General features: G+C 28.1%; 1 protein-coding gene across 1 annotated transcript in view; it reads right to left on the reverse strand.

The window, feature by feature from the left end:
* The window catches only part of LOC123302912, a 107,203-nt gene that overhangs the window by 57,366 nt on the left and 28,340 nt on the right, over positions 1-21,497 (reverse strand). The window contains exon 4 of the mRNA XM_044886033.1: positions 19,726-19,884. Coding sequence (XP_044741968.1) covers positions 19,726-19,884 — 159 coding nt within the window. The remainder of the gene's footprint in view (positions 1-19,725; positions 19,885-21,497) is intronic.

The following is a 21,497-nucleotide window of genomic DNA, read 5'->3' on the forward strand; positions in this document are numbered from 1 at the left end:
ATGAACTAAGATCTTCCTAAAGATATAGAACACATTAAACTGAAAAATTTTGCTTCATAAAAAACTAATGACTTTCAAAAACAAAATAATTTCGGAGGGAAAGTGAGTTGAAGATTATTCAACTTAATGAAAAGAAAATACGCTCGATGCGAAAAAAATTTTTTGAGAAAAGTTGTCAAGAGTAGTAACGATTATTCGCCTGTTTTCATAAACTTGACAGGTTTATTTTTAGTAGTATTATATCGGCCTTTCCTATTAGATGTACGATTTACGACTTGTGTACGATTTACGACATACAGCTTATTTTATACATAAAAATGATGAGCTAAAATTGTATTTCGATGCATCTCATTCAGTGGGGCACGAAATTAAAATAACAGTTCCTCAATGACTTTTGTCTTCAGATTTGTGAGATGTTAGGGCCTCTGAAATCATAAAAATACTTTATTTAAACTTTTCCTCTAATTTCCAAAATTGAAAGAATCTGTCAACAGATAGGCAATATAGCATATACACCTTTGTACCCACTGATACCTAATCATATATCCTACAAAATTACAAAAGTGAACAGCAAGGCGTTATAACTTGAAATCGCTAAATTTTTTAAGCCATTTAAAAAACACTTCGAGCACAATTCTCTTCGTAGTATTTATCCTCGATGTTTAATTATATTTGACCAAAATGCTGCTACATTATTTTATGGATTGATAAATAGTCAGTGAAGGTTCAGTTTTTTGTTCGAAAAGTGTACTTTTACATTTATTTAATATTACATATATCTACCCATACATGTTACGATTTTACAACGATCCAATTGCTTCCATTTTTCTACGTATATTTATCGATAAGATATCGACATGAACCTTATAAAATAAAATAATAATATAAAAATATAATTTAATAAAGAACTAATAGATAGATTCTAAGTTCATTTTCTGTTCTTCATCTGACAAGCTCCAACATTTATTTTTCATTTTTCCTCCCTTCTTTTGCAATATCATGATGATCTTTTTAAAATCTTATTATTTTGTCGACTAGATAGAAGCTGATCAAAAATTGAATTGCAATATTTTATCATTGTATCCAAGTCTTCTCTGTTTATTTACCTAAAAATTGATTAAAATGAATTTTTTAGTACTCTTAACTACAAAGCATTGAATAAATTTTCACCACACAGAAGCTTGGCAAAATCAAACTGTAGAACAATATTGGTTTGTTACACTACGGACCATTATATCGATTGGACGTAATGTTTAATAATTAAGGCTGTTAATTAGTTACGTAATAATTAAGAAGAGTTGAACTTGAGTAAAATGAACTTTGATTTTCAGATTTTATTTGCTGTATTTTCCTAACGGAAGGAGGCCATGGATCAAATTTTCAATTTTAGTTGTCTTTGTTGACAAGTGACAAATATTGGAAAGTTTGAGATACGGAAGGTTGAATCTTAAATATAATAATGACTCATACCATTTTTTTTTTTTCAAGAAAACGCAATAAGATGCATTAAAATATAAATTTGCACTCGCACTTTTTTATGAATGTTATACAAGAAAATTAATCTTGTTAAAGAGATTCTGAACAAAATGTTTTATCTACGGCCTCTAACTTTTTATTATACCACTCGCATTTTCAACCAATCAAATTTTCCAAATTACAATAAAAAATTAAAGTTATAAAAACTGTAGTTCTAGCTGTCTCGATATTCTAGTTTTCTCAATGACTCATGACAAATTTTAAATTATAATTACCATTCATTTTCAAATTTAGTGGCGCATATAATATTTTGGATGATACGTATGATAACGCATTGCTAATGTTATTGACATTTCCCAACTCGTGCTACACAATCGTTATGGAAATTTCGCATGTGTACGGTAATAAACCTCTTAGCCCACTTGTATAGTAAATAACTATAAAAAGAGTTGCGTAAATAATGCAAATATTAGTCCACTTCTTTTAACACCTTTGTCAAATTCGCCCTGCTTGTTTTTCGATTAAAATAATAAACCAAATTATGAATATAGCTTTGGAGGAAGTTATCACTCGACGGTTTTTTTTTTAATGTGTGTTACCTCAGAACTTTCGCCTGAGTAAACCGATTTTGATGATTCTTTATCTATTTGAAAGCTGGTGCTTCCCGCGTGGTGCCATTTTGGTCTAGTTCTGACAAAGAAAAACTTTTCCAAAACATATTAATATGCACTAAAAAGTAAAAAAATAACGATAATATAATTTAGTTAAAATTATTGTTATTTTTGGAGTCGGTGTCAGCCAAGCTAATGTAGCAAACTGTTCTGTCAGAGTTGTTTCCTTGTTCCTTGTGTGTGAAAGTGCTTAAAAAATCAGAGAATATGAAAAGCATTACTCGTTTACCCGAATGTGTATCGTAAATTTTACTAGCATCTACGGTCTTATTTTTGAACACGGATTATCGCAAATAGTCGTTCAACACAAAATACTTCGATTAAATTTTTCAAACACGTAATTTTATCGAAAATATCTGAGAAAAATAGGTTTATTTATGTTTTTTGACAATTCAAGTATTTTATCCTACTTGAATTTCACAACAACAACGATTACAATTGCTTGTTGTGAATAAGATTTCACAACAACAACAATTGCGGCCTTGAATCACAAATATTTTTATTTTAAATAAATAAGAAATGTTTTCATCAGTAGCCTTGAAAATTTTTGTGTATGAAATATATCGATACCTTAAAATCTATCATATAAATACTAAGGTTTATTTATATGGTTTTTACATTCGATAAAAATTTAACTAGACTTCGAAGTTTGCAATAATAATAATAATAATAATAATAATAATAATAATAATACTTTATAAAATAATATTTTCTTTTGATCAAAAATTCACTCTTATAATAACATTATATTTCGTTATATGAATATATAAAAAATATAATAAAATTTTAAAATAGGTATACTTTGTATAAAGAAAAAGTATTCTCTCATTTCCACCTTTACTCATTCTTTTTTTTTTTATACATAAATACAATGCATTCAATTTATTTTATAATTATGTATAATTAGAAAGCCATTAGTTTAACTTTTTTTTAAAATCATTTTCATAATTTTTCTTTATCTAAAGCCTGGACAAAAGTTCTCAAAACGAAAAATCATGATTTTATAAACAAGTATATAAACCGTCAAAACCTAAACGTGCCACAAATGCGATTTTTAGAAATTTTGTAAAAAATTTTGAGATAATTATAAAATTTATCCAAAGAAAAAAGACATATATTTCATGTTTACGTTATACATAATCTCAATAATTATTTCAAATTAAATTTTAATAATTTGAAAATTTATTTCAAATTTAATAAATTTTTAATAATCATTGAGATATATTTTGCATAAGAAGTACATAAAAAGGCTGCAGAAACTTTGCGCACTTGAAAGCTTGCATAAATGACAATAAAAACATAGTTTTTTTCATCGAAAAAGTTTTGCCCAACTTTAAGAAAAAGTAAATGTGGGATGATTGTAGAGAAACATAATCTCTACTTATCAAACAATCTTCCAGGGAATCAACGTTAAAAATCCTTGGTAGTCGGCTGTGTTATGGTTTTCCCGTGAAAATATGTATCTAGCTTCAAATTGTGAGTATTTGTTCTAATCCAAACCTATTCGACCCTATCAAAGGTGTGAAAGGGTAAAATCGCTTTAAAGCTGCTTTTTGTGCTTTGTTATTTGGGCCCCTTAAGAGGTTAAACCTTTTGAGATAGAACATGTTTAAATGTAAAAAAAGTTGCTCATAAAAAAATTATCAACTTTTTTCGTAAAATTCATTGTTTTCCCATGGGAGGCATATTAGTGCAAAACTTTGGTGTCCATTTTCTTCAAAAATATAAAGGATAGAGAGATGGAAATTTGTAGGTATATCCAACCAGCAAGCCATATAAAAAAAATTTGAAAAAATAAAGTTTTTAGTATTTTCTAGAAAATACATCGAAAAATTTTCACAAAGTAGGATAAGTGGCGGTTGGAAGGCCATAAATTTCTTGGATTTTTTCAATTTATCTTATTTTTTAGATATAATGCAAACACCATATTCAATCTGCATTGTCCATACATCATATTTCCATAATTAGCTTAGTCTTAGTCAATTGTTTATTTTTATTTTTTAATCTTTTTTTCCACTTAATTCCCACAATTTCATCTTAACTAAGGCTCATATTTTAAAATATGAATCATTACAATTTTTGATTTTTACGATTACAAGATTATAAGGTTTACATACCCTGTTTCGCGCTTAAATGAATGGAAACTAAATATGGTAAAACTTAATTACTCAGAATATTTTCTTAAGCACGAGTGGCTATGCCGATATTCAGCTGAAAACATAAGCAGAAGTCAACATTTTAACACTTCTTAAAACCAAGTAAATTTTTGAAGCATCATATCTCAATGACAATTAGATATATGAACTTGTTCCTTTAATTGTTTCAAATAACTAATATACTATCAAAATGTTAACAGCAACTAATGTCCAATTCCCATAGCTTAAAAATTTTTCATAAGGCTCAGGCTAGTTGACGCTACCTACCAATTTATATCCCTCTATCTTTAAGGAGAAAATGAACATAAAATTTTACCCTAATTGGCTCCCGCACAAGAAAATAAGAATGTTAACGAAAAATTGCATAAGTACCATCACACAGTTAATATTTCTTCATTCTTTTTATTTTAGCTTAACATTGTAGGGTTTCTGATTCATCAACACTGGCTACATAGAATATTTCAACAGTTACCTCAGACAATTGTTATTTTCACTTGATTGGAGAAGCATCGGCATTCTTCCTTGAGGAAGATTTGTCTTTTTGAATGAATTTGTCTCATAAATTTCATTTCACTATGAAAACATTGTGCAGCGTTTAATTATTGATTCTACATTAATGACGAGACATGAAAGAGTACAAAGTAACACAGCAAGCGTATTTGATTGTTTACTAATTCGTAACATCCGATACATTATATAAAATCACCCCACCTAAAAAACATTAATAACAGTAATTTTATAATTAATAAACACCAAGAAGAGAACTTATATATAAAAACAAAATACAAAGGAAGGAAAGTTCGTTTACGTTATGAACATTCTTCATTAGCGAGAAAAATATACAATTTAAGGGATGTCAATAAATAAATAATAAAATAACAACAATTAATTTTTTTTCTTTAAATCTATTTAATTTTTGAAATTTGTAGATTTATTGAAAATTTTTAACATTTATAATAAATGATAAATATTATCAAAAATAATAAGTGAGAGCTCTAGGATATTTCGAAATAAATTTCGATTTTTGTCCCAATTTCCTAGATCAATTTTTTGTATTATATAAATACGTATTTCAACTACTAAGTAGTCATCATCAGTATGAATTAGCTAACCGTAATTACTCTTATTGAGCATGTTACTCGTTGCTAATTTGGTGGCGGACTGCACATTGATACTTTCCCCCGATGAAATTCAGATACTTGGAAAAGTATAAATTGTAGGTATAGAGATACTTGGAAAAGTATAAATTGTAGGTACACAGATACTTGGAAAAGTATAAATTGTAGGTACACGAAAATATCAATGTGCAGGCCGCCACCAAATTAGCAACGAGTAACATACACAATGAGAGTAATTACGATGAGCTTATTCATACTGGTGATGACTGCTTGGTAGTCGAAATACGAATTTATATAATACAAAAAATTGATCTAGAAAATTGGGGCAAAAATGGAAATTTATATCTTATATTCAAGTTATAACACTGCAACCGTGCTCATACATCCTTAGTTAACCGGGTACAGCGGATCTTTTTGTTTCCATAATTTATTAAGGTTTTTATTTTAAATAATTTAAATAGTTTTTTTTTTAATTTCCATCGACTATTTTTGGAGAAATCTATCAAAATATAATTTCATCCATCTACCGTCCCATAAGACCAATTTTAAATACGCCTTGGTTTGAAATTATTTATTTATATAAATAATCGAGCAAACCCACCTAAAATTTTCAGAATTGATTTAGACTTAATCCAACTTCATATTTAAAAAAAAAATCAACCTTTTATTTAAAATTTCCCTTGCCATCGTTCATCCTTAATAGATTATTTTTTTAAATAAAATGATACAAAAATTTATTTGTAAGAAAATAGTTTAATTATCCTGTTTATTATTAAATCTTCTTTAAAATACATTAAATGGTTCTACACCTTTACACATTACTTACCTACCTCCTTTTACATAAAGTAGTCACTCAACATACCGCAAGCGATAACTTTTGGAATTTTTTTTTAAATCAATAGGGTAATTTTATAGTCCATAGTAACATTGTTATTACATCTAACGTGATATTTTTGTTTTGTTTTAAAATAATTTGTATGGAGTTTAAGGAATTTACATACAAACTTTCAATCATTATTTAAACGAATATTAGACCGTAATTTCGGTTAGGGGATAAAGAAAAATAGTATACAACTCACGACCTGAATGTTGGATTTTCAGGCGTGTGTAATAAGGTATAAAATTTGCTTAGGCCTTTCTATCACACACGTCACAAAATTTCTACATTTTTATAACATGCATATATGTAATATGCAAGGTATACTAAGTTTCACCCCAAGTTTGTAACGCTTAAAAATATTGATGCTACGCACAAAATTTTGGTATAGGTGTTCATAAAATTACATTATTAGTCCATTTAGTCCAATTAGTCAAATTAGTCCACGGATGTCCGTCCGTCCGTCCGCCCGCTCGTCTGTGAACACGATAACTCAAATCAAAAAAAGATATCTAGCTGAAATTGAGGGTACTCAGGACGGAAGAAGTGAGGTCGAGTTCGTAAATGACCAACATAGGTCAATTAGGTCTGGGTTGGGATATTTTGTTAGAGATAGAACAAAAGTTTAAATGTAAAAAATGTTCCTTATCAAAAAATAAACCATTTTGTTTGAAATATTTTTTTGTAAACATCACTGTTTACCCGTGAGGACTCAACTCACGTGTAAATTGTATAGTATGTATTATTTGGGAATATCAGTTATGTGTGTGTGATATGTGTGTATGCGTAATGTGATAGAGTAACCGACACTGACTATGCACGGTATTTCAACCATTTACTCAGTCAATTCTTTGTTTTCACTTGTTGTTTGTGAACTCTAGTGTCAATAAACTCACACCACTGTTTCCGTAAGTGATATAAAATTTTGATATGAATATGAACGACCATAATCTACAAAACAAGTCAAATTTTGAAATAAACTACGAAAAAAATTACACACTTTTTATTGGGAATATTTGAAGTAGGCCATCATTTTTAAATCACCTACTAAAAATATGTTTTTTACGGAGATTCTGATATGCACTATAAATGTTAAAAAAAATTACCTGTTGTTATTTCTAAATAAAAATACAACTGAAACAGTGTTAGGAAATAAATAAGAATCCAAAATTAAAATACTTTTTTTTAAATCCATTTATTTTTTTGAATTGAAACATATACAGATTGGTTGTAAATTTTTTACGTTTCATCAATTTTGTTTGTTTACAAATATTTTTTTTTTTTTTACAAAAACCAAAAGAAATTTTATAATATTCAAGTAATGTATTGTTCTAGTAAGTTTCATTAGTTTTCGTAAAACATTACTCAAACATTTTTATTAAAAAGTTGATAGCTTTTTGAAGCTATTTATAAAACAGTTTAGCATCATAATAATCTTTTTAAATTGATTTTTTATGTACAAGTAAAATTTATTTTTTATTGGAAATATACAAAAAGAAATATATTAAAAAATGGGCTTTCATTTTCAGGGAATTATTCCTTCGGTCTTAAACAAATACACGAAATCAGAAAGTATAATTATTTAAAATCCGATCGTGAAGCGAGAGCTAAATTCTTTTGGTTCACTTTCAAATCGTCAAGCACAAATTTGTGAATTATTAAAAATTGATGGTCAGAAATTGAAGGTCAATGAAATTTTGGTTGGGAACCAACGAAAAGTGATATATTATTGACCATGTATGCGATTTATCATTAGAAAAATCAAAATACGTTTCTCAAAGTAAAGTTGTACACAATAACACGCTTACACTTTTGCGATTTGGGATAAAAAATATGCATTAAGGCGCCACATTTTAATATAACATTACTTCAGATTGTATGGAGTTCAAGTTTGCCAAATGAATAAAATGACATTAGCTTATGAATGAATAAATTTTTTGGAATACTTCCCCGAAATGTTCAATTAATTTGAATTAATAATAAAATAGTAAATCAATTTTAAAATAATTAAGTGTCTATAACAGTAAGTTTTTGATTAAATAATATATATAGTTTTTTGTTTATATACATATTTAATATTAATTTTCCCTATAATAATCTTTTATTTTTTAAAAACTAGAATCAATATGTACAATTTAATTATATTTTACCGAGTTTTGTATTTGAGTAGACTGAATAAAGTGAAAAATATAGAAATGGTTGTAAAAAATACAGAAAATTTTTAAATGTGATTTAAAATGAAAAAGTTTGTATATTAAAATATAGAAAGTTATATTATATACAGAGCGTTCCCAAGTTAAACAGTCAAATTTAAAATATAAATTTAAGTACTCAAATAAAGAAAAATTTCACATGGAAATTTTCCTGGTAAATATAACGTTCAAGAAATATCGACTTATTTAGAAACAGAATAATAAGAATGAATAAAAACTAAATGATTTAGGTTTATTGAAGTGATAACTTCTTGAGCCGCGTTGAGTGATTTTATTATAATTGTAATTAAGGGGGGCATAATTGTAGTTTGATGATCACCGTAACTTGGATCGCTACCTTGTAAGTGACATTTATACCAAGTGACATGTATGATACATACAACAGGATCACTGAAGTTAAGAGACATTGGACACAGTCAGTTTTGGGATGGGAGACCGCTTGATATCATTGTTAACTGTTGCCTTTTTATTGTTTATAATAGACTATTGAACCCATTGTATAACTTGTATACAAAAATTTAGCTTCTGTATTTATGGACTCAAAACCCGGAGGTCTTTGCATTTATACTAAAGAGCGTTTATACATATTAAGCATCCAGAAGTTCTCTCGGAAATGAATATGTTAATAATTTCATTGCTCTTTTAAAGCATAAAATCCTTTTGTTCATACTATAATTAATTTAAAAACTAAACAAAAACACATTCGGATAAAGGAATACATAAAATAGCCATTCTTAGGGAGTCCTCAACAGCAACACCGATTTTGATGACTTTTTTTTTCAAAATAATTCTGTTTGTATATTATTTAAAATCAGAAACATTTCAGAGTGGGGAAATAATATGGAAGGGGAATAAGCTGATAAAAGATGATATAATGATAAAAGTTCCGCACTAATAGTTTAAATCTATTTTTGTTGTTATTAAGTTAAAATATCATACAATAGTGAATTTTTTATATAAGTTGCACAAATGTTTCCACAATATAAATAACTAGCAATTATCCACGTTTAGCCTTCAATTCTCTTAACTTCCCTTTTGTTTACTATTTAATGAATTGTAACTTTTAGTACAAACTCCTAATAATTTTTAAAAGAAAATACGACACTTGCTGATATTGTAGCATTTTGTAGATGAAATAATTTTCAAAATTGGTTAAGTAGTGATCTCAAAAATGACGGTTTCACTATTTAATAGATTTTTACTTTTGGTACGGAACCTTATTATTATTTTTTTTTTTGAAAATAAAGTATACCCCAATTTACTTGCTGATAATATTGCAATATATGGCTGAAAGAATTTTTAACATTGGTTGAGCAGTGAACTCAAAAATGACGGTTAATATGCATATTTTCACACAGACTTTCAACCCTTATTTCACCCTTTTAGGGGATGCATTTCAAAAAATCCTTCTTTACATGACACCTACTGTATAAAATCAATATCTTCTCGAAATTTCAAAGTTCTATCATTTGCAATTTTCGCTGGCTAAAAATTCCCCATTAATTTTTATTCCAGATTATTTCCCCATCTCAAATGTTTCTGATTTTATATAATATACAAAAAGAATCATTTTAAAAAAATCATCAAAATCGAAGCTGTTCTATAGGACTCTCCACTAAAAACATTGATTGATGCGACTATTTTACAATGTCTTAATGTCTTACTTCTGTCGGCATTCCACATGCCTCTACATTTTTTTTTATTTACTGCGACCAAAATGCTGAATTATTAAATGTTTGATTCAATATTCAGCATACAGAGAAACATTGTACTTCTTTGGATTCTTGGATTCTTTGGATGCTTGAACTATTTGATATTTAATTTTTGTTATTTTAAGGCAAAAAAAAAAAAAATTAAAGCTAAGCAAAAATTATTACATTATTATTCATTCTATGGTGGTATAGTAAGAGGACATCGCTTGAACGCAGCTTTTTAATAAATTTATATCTTACGTTTGGCCATTTATCGCAAGCACACACTGTTAATAAAAATGCATAAAAATTAGTTTTAATCAAATTTGTTATTTTCCGAAAAAGTTTTTCTCATTTTTAACTCTATAAATAATTATATACTAAGTTTTATTTCACAGTAATTTTATTTAATTTTAGCACAAATAGAAAGTGGATTATCCATTTTTCGTTTTTATCTTTTGATGAAATATTTATGTACAAAATACTTATACAGACTTATACTTAAGGATGTGAAGAGGATTTAAAACAATGATTTAAAAATTTTTAAACGTAAATCAGAAACATTCAAATAGTGTGACTAAAGGTTTACGGCTTTTTTTGCCTAGAAAAATTTCTTAAAAATACAATACAATACGTGTGCAAAATACAAAAATAATAACTGGAAATTAATTCAAAGATCAGATCAAAAAGGAATACTTAATCAAAATTTTTATTTTTTCGCTGAAATTGAATAAAACGTATTTTTACTATAAACGTTAACGCAAAAATATTTGAAACTACAAATTTTAAGTTATAAGTCGATTCACGATTCGTAAATTTTCTATGTACGTTCAGATTACATACAATATACAGGGTGGGTGATTTTAATATATAATTGCTAAAAGCTCGTTTTGTACCTAACAAAATAACTTAAGCAAATTAGTAGAGTTTGATGAGCTACATCATTTTCTGCCGTCAGATTGAACCAAGCTCTTCGGGTTTCTTTAATATCCAATTTAGATCTTTAACGGTAAGAGATAGAATAACACTTTAAATTAGAAAGTTCATCTTCATAAATAACTAACAATTTTTCGAAAATTTCTAGCCAAAACTTTACAAGGGCAATGGAGGTTATTCGCCTGTATACTTGGCAACTCCATCTCCAGTTCACTTTGACTTACAAGTATCGACAAACTTCAAGCGTATTTTCTTCCGATTAAATGCGATAATGACATATTTTGAAGTTGTACTTCTTCCAACAGCTGACGATAATCGAAAAAATAGTAGTTTTACAGATTTTTCATCGAAATCCACTTTCAAGGCAAAATGTGGACAAACTTAATAAAATAAATGCTTATATTCTTTTATCATTGTAAATTTTCTTTCAGGTTTCAAAAAATCTATGAAAAAGTATTGAAAATTGTTAATCTGAATATTAATTTTCTCGTATTAAAAACTGCGGTTTTATATATGATATTATTGGTGTAATCCAGAGCTATGATGTTATATCCCGTAAGAGCTCCAACAATTTTATTCAGATCATTTTCCGATATCTAAAAATCTGACAAGTCATTCAGTTTTTACCATCATTTTGAAGAATGAATATTTTCTAACTCTGTTGTAACCACGGTCAAATAAAAATAGAAATTTATGTCGTAAATTTATCTTATTTGACTTAACTACAAACTAAAAACCATTTTCTATATAGCAATGCATTTTTGCAAATTTTGCTTGACGTAAAAGCCACATGTAATGAACATTGACTGAAATATATTAAAAAAAACGTGGTTCGCATAAACTTGGTTTTTTCAAAATTGGAAAACAAGTTATATTATGGAAATTATTCTTAAATCTACTCCAATCCGTAAGTATAACAGCCTGTATATGTTCGAGAGGGAACTTTTTTCATTCGCTCCATATTTTTTAGTTAATTAATTAGATTAGTACTCGTTACAGAATGGTGTATATACTTTTAGGTTTTTTTTTTACAACATTCATTTTTTTAATGCCTTTTTGATTTTAATGTTATTTTAATTTAACAAATGTTATGGATTCCTTTTATATGTTAATTCAATACACATTTGATTTTCAAAAAAAGTGAGCGTATATAATCTGATGTTTAACCAACACAAAATTTCAGAAATGACGTTCTTTTACCCAAACTCTTACAAAGAATCGAGCAAAAACCTGGAATCATGAATTTTTTTCATCGTTTATGGTCTGTTTGAAGCTTTGATAATGCCATATGTTTTATACAACGCACCCAAAAGATCTTTGTTCATATCCAAATCTATTTTCGATTCACAATAATTCGATTTTTCAGGCTTCCAGGCGATTTTTCAAACTCATTCAAAATGAACAAATTTGGCTTGTATTTAATAAATTATTTCTTTTTTCCTCTAGCTTTAGCAAACAGAATAAACGAGTTAATTCCTGTTTGAAATTAGCAAGTCTTACAAAGATGTAGATTTAAATTTCAGTTTCTTTTCATATATAAAATCTATTTCTTTCGAACTTTGTTTTTTTTCCTTTTGTTATACAACGTGTTCTGTTATTGACTGCAAAAACCTAGCCTAAAAATAAGCTCATCAAGAGCAACAAAAAACTCTTTTCCAAATTTGGATCTGAGGCCTAATTTGGGAGATACGGGTATGACAAAAATTCATACATTTGTTCATTCGCTGACTATCATTCGATAACCAGTAGTCAATGATAATCAGTAGATATTAGTAAATTTCATTCAATAATATTCAACTAAGGTAAGGATTTTTAAAAAGTATAAAATGATTTAATTGGATTATATTATTTTGAAAAAACATTAAATTATTGTACGTGAAGAAACAAACCATGCGACAATGGATGTGATTTGTTTGTTTATGTCCAATGAGAAAATGTTTACTTATAATTATTATTATTTCTCACGATAATGGAATAAAAATATAAAAAGTGGAACAGTTTGATCAAGTTCAATAAAATAATTTTACACTTTTTTAAAAAACCTTCCATTATTAAATGAAACTTACTAATATCTACTGATTATGTTTGGCTAATGGTAATCGAATGATAGTCAGTGAATGAACAAATGTATAAATTTTTGCCATGCCCGTGTCTCCCAAATTAGGACTCAGATCCAAATTTGGAAAATAGTTTTTTTGTTGCTCTTGGTGTGCTTATTTTCAGAAGCTAAGTTTCTGCAGTCAATAACAGAACACGTTGTATATCCAAGATATTCGCGCGTTTCCAGATATGTTCTCAACTCTATTAACACAAATTATTATTCACCAATCGAGAAAAATTGATTAAAATGCCAGATTAAATACACTCAAATAGATATGCATGCAAGGATGTTTTCAGTAATTAGTATTTTATTATAAATTGAAGATGAAATAAGTAAACTTAGTTTGGGTGGTTTTATTGATTTTAAGTATGTATAAAACTTAAAACTTTCTAATAATAAGTAATTATATAAGACCCTGTATATTGACATTTGGTTTTAAATTGATAAATAATTTATTATTTAAATGAGAGCGGTTTACGTATATACGTATGTATACGTACATACATGTATGTATGTGTGAAGGATATGAATGTTACAATATTATTAATATTTGATATGTATTGCTTGTACTTGCTGCCTTGTTGATAGTGAAAAGATTAATTATCATGTCATATAATATTCTCAACTAAAAACTACTCATTTTCATGGTTTTAACATACAAATGTATACACACAACTTAGGATACTATTGATACTACAGTCATATAAAACTGATTATTCCACCAAACTTTCAAATCATTGAATCAAGGTAAACTTTTAACATAGTATTTGCTGAATACAATCCAAGAAAAGTATATATCTCTAGCGTGTGTCGAACATAAAAGTTTTAAAAACGGTCTGCCTAGAAACATTTTCATTGCCAATGTCTTCAAAACCACTCTTGATAAGAGTTATTATATTGATATGAATACCGTAAAATTCAGTATAAAATAGTTTCTTCTTCTTGCTTCAGAGTAACCGAAGAAAACGTCAGCTTCTGTGTAATCACATAATTACATTTTTGGTGGATTTGGAGATATATTTAGTATAGTCAAAACTCTTAACCGATCAAAAGTACTTTTACTTAACTAGCAAGATCATTCAAAAGTACTTTGGACCGCAGGCTTTCGACAGCAGTACTTTTGTCTGAAATAACAGTCAAAATCACTATTGCCCAATGAAGGTGGTCAAAAGTAGTTGACTAATTGGTTTTTCCTTATTTTTACTTCAATTGTCTTAACTGCCATTAAACAAAATAATCATTAAAAAGAACTATAATGTAATTGTCATTTTTCGTTAATTTACTGTCAATTTATTAAGTACTTGTTACTTTTTCTCTGTGTCAGGCATGGCTGACCCGTGAATCAGTTAATGAACGCAATCACAGAGTTGAATAAATAGCAAAAAAACCCACAGTCTCGTGCTAACTCAACCACATTAAAGGCACGGTAAGCCTGTGAATCAGTGAGTGAGCGCAAGATTACCGAAAGGGCAAAAAAACCGCAGATTCGTACTAACTCTACCCCATCAAAGGCAAGATAGCCCGTAGATAAGGGAGTGAAAGCAGCTGCAGGGTTAACGCGAATTCTTTTTGTAGTGAGTTGCTTGGGCTCTGAGTTGTTTTTGTTGCGAGTTATTTTTACCAGAATTGTAATGACTGAGTTGTTTTGATCATGGAGGTTTCCTTTTACGAATTATAACTAATTTTGACAGAAGCGCCAGTCAAAACCACTTTTGACCGCAAATTTACAGTCACTAATTTTCAATAATTTTCAGACAAAACTACTATTGACCAACCTGTGCAGTCAAATATTTTGCCCGAATGTTTTTTGAGGTAAAAACCCATCGTCATTGTACTACGAAGCTTTCCGCTATAAATTAAATATTGTATAGATACGGGTTGGTATTGTGAAAATTGATCGTTTCTATTCTATATAAATGCAATATCTCACAAAAAAATATTGGTGGAAAGGTCATTCGATATTAAGTAGAGAAAAGATTCGATGTATCATTAGCAAAACAGGACCTCGCTTAGAAGAGAGCTTATTAACAATGGCATTGTTATTTAGAATAATTAAAAAAAAATCTCATGCAATATCTCACAAAAAGGTCTTAAAAAGGGTCAAAAACTTAATGTTAAGCTATGAAAATTTTATACTCAAAACAGTTAAATAAAAAAATTGCTTTATGAGATTTATAAAATATATTTCTCATTAATTCTCTATGACAAAAATGGCGACTTTCATTTAAAATTTTATTTCATAATATATACTATATCAGATGTAACAAAAGATCCTATAAAGAAAACACTATACGATCCGTTCAAGTCAATAAAACATTTCATTATTTTTCTTTCTTTCTAAAAATGGGACAAGAGCCTATGAACTATGCCCCATGTTCAAGTTAACAGAAAGCGACTTCAGCCTGATATCATTTTGCTAAAAGTTCATTTACAATTAAAAACCCTTCCTTTCTCACAACCAAGGGACAATAACAGGCTGATAAGTCCCCGGTCTGACACATAAATGGCGTCGCTAGTATTAAATGCATATTATTTTTATATAGTACCAACCTTCAAATGATTCGTGTCAAAATTTGACGTCTGTAAGTCAATTAGTTTGTGAGATAGAGCGTCTTTTGTGAAGCAACTTTTGTTATTGTGAAAAAAATGGAAAAAATGGAATTTCGTGTTTTGATAAAATACTGTTTTCTGAAGGGAAAAAATACAGAGTCCGGAAACTCATTATCAAGCCAAGTTTTTGCTTCCACTGTATTTTTTCCCTTCAGAAAACAGTATTTTATCAAAACACGAAATTCCATTTTTTCCATTTTTTTCACAATAACAAAAGTTGCTTCACAAAAGACGCTCTATCTCACAAACTAATTGACTTACAGACGTCAAATTTTGACACGAATCATTTGAAGGTTGGTACTATATAAAAATAATATGCATTTAATACTAGCGACGCCATTTATGTGTCAGACCGGGGACTTATCAGCCAACCTATTATCTAAATGCGTGCACTGTATGTATTGTCTGTAGAAAGTACAGTATAAGCTAGGTATTAAAAAAACCTTCTTTGGAGCACTAGGACTGGGACACAAGGTGAAAAATAAGGTAAATGGATATTCTTCTTTCCACGGAGTGAACAAATTTTTTTATTAATTATTTTTTCCACATTTTTCAGAACAACTTGTATAAACAATTCCCCTTCGGTATATCTACTTACGTGTATTCAATATTCTAGTAGAATTGATATGATTGGCATATGTCACTAATCAATTTTACACCTACCATTATTCAAAATTATCGTTTGAATAAAATTTCTACATAAGTACTCGAGGCATATCGTTTAAACATGAATATGAAAGAATTAATTAAATGTTTAATATAATGTATAATATACCAGATGCCTTAGACTATCCGTACCCGTCCTTTTAAGTACAAAATAAATTCCGTTTTAATCGAAATTTGCTTATTTAGACACGTTCTTGTAATTAGTAAGGGATAATAAAGGACGCTTTAGAAAGAACTTCCTTATTAAATAACAACTCAGGCTTGAAAGCAATACAAATTTTGCTCAGTCGCAAATCATTGTATGTTACAATTTTTTCAAATACATCATGACAAATTTGGAAAAACCACATGTCAATTCGCTTAATAAATGAGAGTAATAGTTTTATAAATTTGGTAGCTCAAGTTAAGCTCTCTTGGACATGCATTGAATACGATATCTTCTTATTTGAAAAAAAAAAAATTAATTGTAGTAAGTTACGCAACCTGTTAATAATGTGCATGCAATTGCGTTTGACAGCATATCATATGACATATGATATCAATAACAAACATTATGGTTGAAAGATCTTGATTACGACATTACGACTTTATAAATACAACAGTTTTTAACATAAATGATAAGAATAATAGATAAGAAGATAACTCAGACAAAATTGTTTTTGCCGAACAAAAGACACAGCATTGTTTATCACACTTTTCGTAAAATATGATAAGCTCGTAAGATTGTCGATCCTTGCATTCATGTTTTCATTTGTGATGTACTGGACAATCAACAAACATCTCTTCAAACCTGTTGCGAAACATATCATATCCAACTCAATCATTTTGTCACAGATAATCTTTTTTGACAGCCTAACTAAGAAAAAGTGATATTATAAGTTTCGTAGCGACTAACCGATTTTCATTTTTTTGTTTCGTTTGAAAGTTCATTTAATGGAGAGTAGCTTAGCTGTGTTTCAAGTACGAATTTATTGTTCCGCACCCGAAAAAACTAAAAAATTGGCGATGATCTTCAAAATCGGCTCAGTTCGGAAAAGGCTTTAATGAAAAACGTAGTTTAATGGAGAGTGTTTTTTAATAGGTTTCAAGTCAAGTTTAGGGTTTTGTAGGTACCCGAAAATTGGTCGGGAGTTTTTTAAATTTTGTAAATTTCACTTGTTAGTAATCTGATAGATAAATAAGCTAATATTAACCCTGATCAAACACATACAAAATTAATAGGATGCTATGATCGTTTGATTAACGAATTTTTAACCAGTCCGTGTAATCAACCAGATGAAGTTTTCACAATTCCCATTTAGATTGTAATACAATGTTTCTTCACGCATAAGTTTTGAAAAACAATACTAAATAAAAAATTTGAGGCTTTTAAAATTAAAATAAACAAATATGGTGGAATCTGGCTGGGAATATCATTGGGGAGTATGATCGATATAGGAGTATGATAATAAAAGTATTATAGAGTTCTACCTGTGCAAGAACATACCATATTTATTCGCTCTACCTTGGTTTTCACTTTTACAGAGTCAGATTAAAAATTTTTTCCGATAAATTAATTTTTGTTTTGATAAAATCATTTCACTACCAACTTTTAAGTATCATTTTGTCACAATTGTACCATGTTATATCTTATAGTTTAGACTTATAGTTTCGATATGTTACAAATCAAATGTGTATTAATTTAAAAATCTAACATATTTAGAAATTTTGAAAAACACAGCAAGAAACTAAAAAAAAATATATATATCCAAATATTTTCCTATTCCAAAAGCTAAAATACTATTTCATTAGTTTTATTTTAGTTTTATCAGTCTCATGCTGTTGTTTTATGAATGAATTATAGAGAACGAAGTGTTTTATTGTTTTAATAAAAAAAAATTTATTTCAAACGGTGATCATAAAATTTATACGTCATGTCAAAAAGTTAAACATTTTTCCTCGTATGAAAATTAACAAATATTAAAGTTTTCTTGAGAAAATGATATCCTTGAGATAAAGGGATTTTAAAATTAGTGTATTTATAAAAACTGTTCGACTATATTGTTTTAAACTTACGTAAAGAAGTTAAAAGTAAAAATGCGATCTTGGGTCTTGTAAACCGTAAGAGATACAACAAAATTTTAAAGATAAAAAATGTTCCTTGTAAATACATAAACAACAACATCATAGTTTACACGTGACGGCACTTATTAAGCCAGGAAATAAGTATTCATTTTCTCTCCACCTACGAAGAAGTTTCGAGCGGCTGCCGGCTACTAATTAACTATTATTGGGAAAGTAAGTGTTTTTTTTATCTGAAAAATAAGCGCATAAAATGAAAGAAAGAAGAAGGATTAGATCATCAAGATAACAAATCAGCTAATGAATTATTTATTTAGTTAAGAATTTAAACTAGCTATAAGCTTAGTTAGCCTTATGGAATAATTTATGTTCTGACCTAATTAGTGTCCTCACAGGTAAACTGCGATGATTGTTGTATCTCTTACGGTTTACAAGATGGATCCTACGAACCCAAGACCCAAGAGCGCTCAAATTTTTTCACTTCTTTAACATTGCAGTCGAACAGTTTCAATAAAGATTCATTGACTGGTCCTGGATTCCGAGATGATTTTTATATGATTTTTTTATACCTTACGGTCCTTTATTAAATTATTTAATTAAAATTCCCTTTTTATATAGTTGAAGATGGTAAAAAGATTATTTCATTAAATACACTGTCTCTAAGCGCTGTTAAGATTACACTTAGCCTTTGCAAGAATCCGTAAGTTCTAGCTAAAACTAGACAGCTGTAATGCTTACGTTTTCTATAATAGTGTTATTATAAAATTGCCTATGTGACGCATAAAAAATGTAAATTCACTGGCATTAGTAAAATGGATCTCATAGATGTGTTTTGCTTTCTGAACTTAAAAAAATATTTGTTAATTTTCATGAATATAAATAATATTCATTGTTTTAAACAAATTATATTTATAAAAATTTTATGGCCACCGTTCATTAATTAAAGTCTACACTTTTTTTTTTTGGTTTGTTGAAAAAATATACAAATAACTTTTTTATAATTTTTTTAAAAATTATTTCATTGTTTATATTTAATTTATTAATGCTTTATTAGCCACAATTTATTTAGTTACCTGTGTGGTGATGTTGGTGACATTGTAGTTATTTTATTAACAATATAATTATTATTATTATTATCAATAATAATACCAGCCATATTAATTAAAATGTTAGTAAATATGGTTGATATCATTGTTGAATGTGTTTGAATTAGTGTTATAATGCCACAGACAGCCACTAGGGACACGAATGAGGGTAGCACCATCGTTGTTGTTGAATATGTTAACATACATCCACCACTACTTGATGCTGAAACAAAAAAAAAAAGGAAAAATTCTATTATAATACATTTATTATGGGTTGTGATACTAGACTTGGAAGTAATGGCAAAATGGTCGGGACGTTAACGCATGACATTTAAGGTGATTGTAAACCTACAGTATTGTAAAAAAGTTTTGGTTTATTGCACGGTTAACACATATAAACCAAATTCATGCTTTGCAGTCAAGTAATGAGTTACTTTTATCTTTGCAATACCACGAAACTATAAACATATGTATAATATATTGTGAACAAGTGCTGCTTCTAAGTTTGATAATATAGATATCGCCCTTCAATTATCAATACTCTCTCTGACTATAGTAGTCTCTGTTCCTCAAATGATGGATCTTCGATGAACTTATAATTAAATTAAAAATTTGTATAAATTAATTTAATCTCTTGAGAACGTAGGTTCGAAAAATTTTGAGATAAAATAAAAAAACTTATAGTCGTATACCAATAATAAAATTATTTATTATTATTTTTTAATTATTTATTGTATTATAGTATGTACTACCAAAATCCTAATATTTAATTAATAAAATTTTGTTTTTAAATCATCGACAACCTTATTTTTTTATGGTATTATTATAAACTTCAAGAAGTTTTTTATCACACTCTCTAGACTTTTTGATATAAAAATATCCAATTGAAAAGGAGAACTTATGTAATTCATCACTTATGCAGCCAACTCTGAACGATAAAATAATAATAAAAAGCCCCATGATCTAGGGATTGTTTGTGACTTTCGGAAACTTTGTTAATCAAAAAATGTATTTATAAAGTTTTGTCGAACTCCTCAATATTAGCCAATCCTTGCATATCTCTTTAATCGAATTTGTCGAATATACTATAGTTTCCAAACGATTTATGATACTTTTGTTTTACGAGGTTCGAAGCAAGCGAAACGCCATACTTATACTCCCTGGGACATGAAGCTCACCATATTACATAACATGTTAGTTTTTCAATTTTTTTAAAATTATTTTTAATATTTTATTTTTTTGACGCTTCATGACCGAATAATGCAATATCTGTAATATATAATACATGTATAATATATGTATGTAATTAGTTATACGACGGAATGTAATTAGTTATACGAATTTTCTTAACGGGGATAATGATTTTTATAAATGTCTTTTCGAAAAAAGCCCGAAATGTCAGTGTCTACAAGTCTATACTATTAAACAAATATATACAATTTATTATTTGAATTTATGTTGATAGAAATTAATTGGAAAATTTAATTTTTTATTATTTGTTTAAATAAATGATGGAAAATACTAAGTTCTTTGTTCAAGTTTAATTTTCGTATTTTTTAACAAAATTATATTTTATATTCTGTATTAAAAAAGTAAGTTTCTCGGAAGCCAGTTCAACTAAGATAATGGTTATATGTGACTATCTTTTTCTGACCTATAGAAATAGCAACGATTTTGAAATTGGCAAAAGGTTTAAAAAATAGGCGCATTTATAGGAAAAAGACTTTTAAAGTCTTTCAACGGTTGAAAATTGTCATCATTGTCAAGTCATTTTTAGGTATTCTATTCTTAATGTTTTTCTTTTAACATATGTGGTAGAAAAAAGGTTTCAATGCT

This window comes from Chrysoperla carnea, chromosome 1, assembly GCF_905475395.1.
Source record: "Chrysoperla carnea chromosome 1, inChrCarn1.1, whole genome shotgun sequence".
In the NCBI taxonomy this organism is placed as follows: Eukaryota; Metazoa; Arthropoda; class Insecta; order Neuroptera; family Chrysopidae; genus Chrysoperla; species Chrysoperla carnea.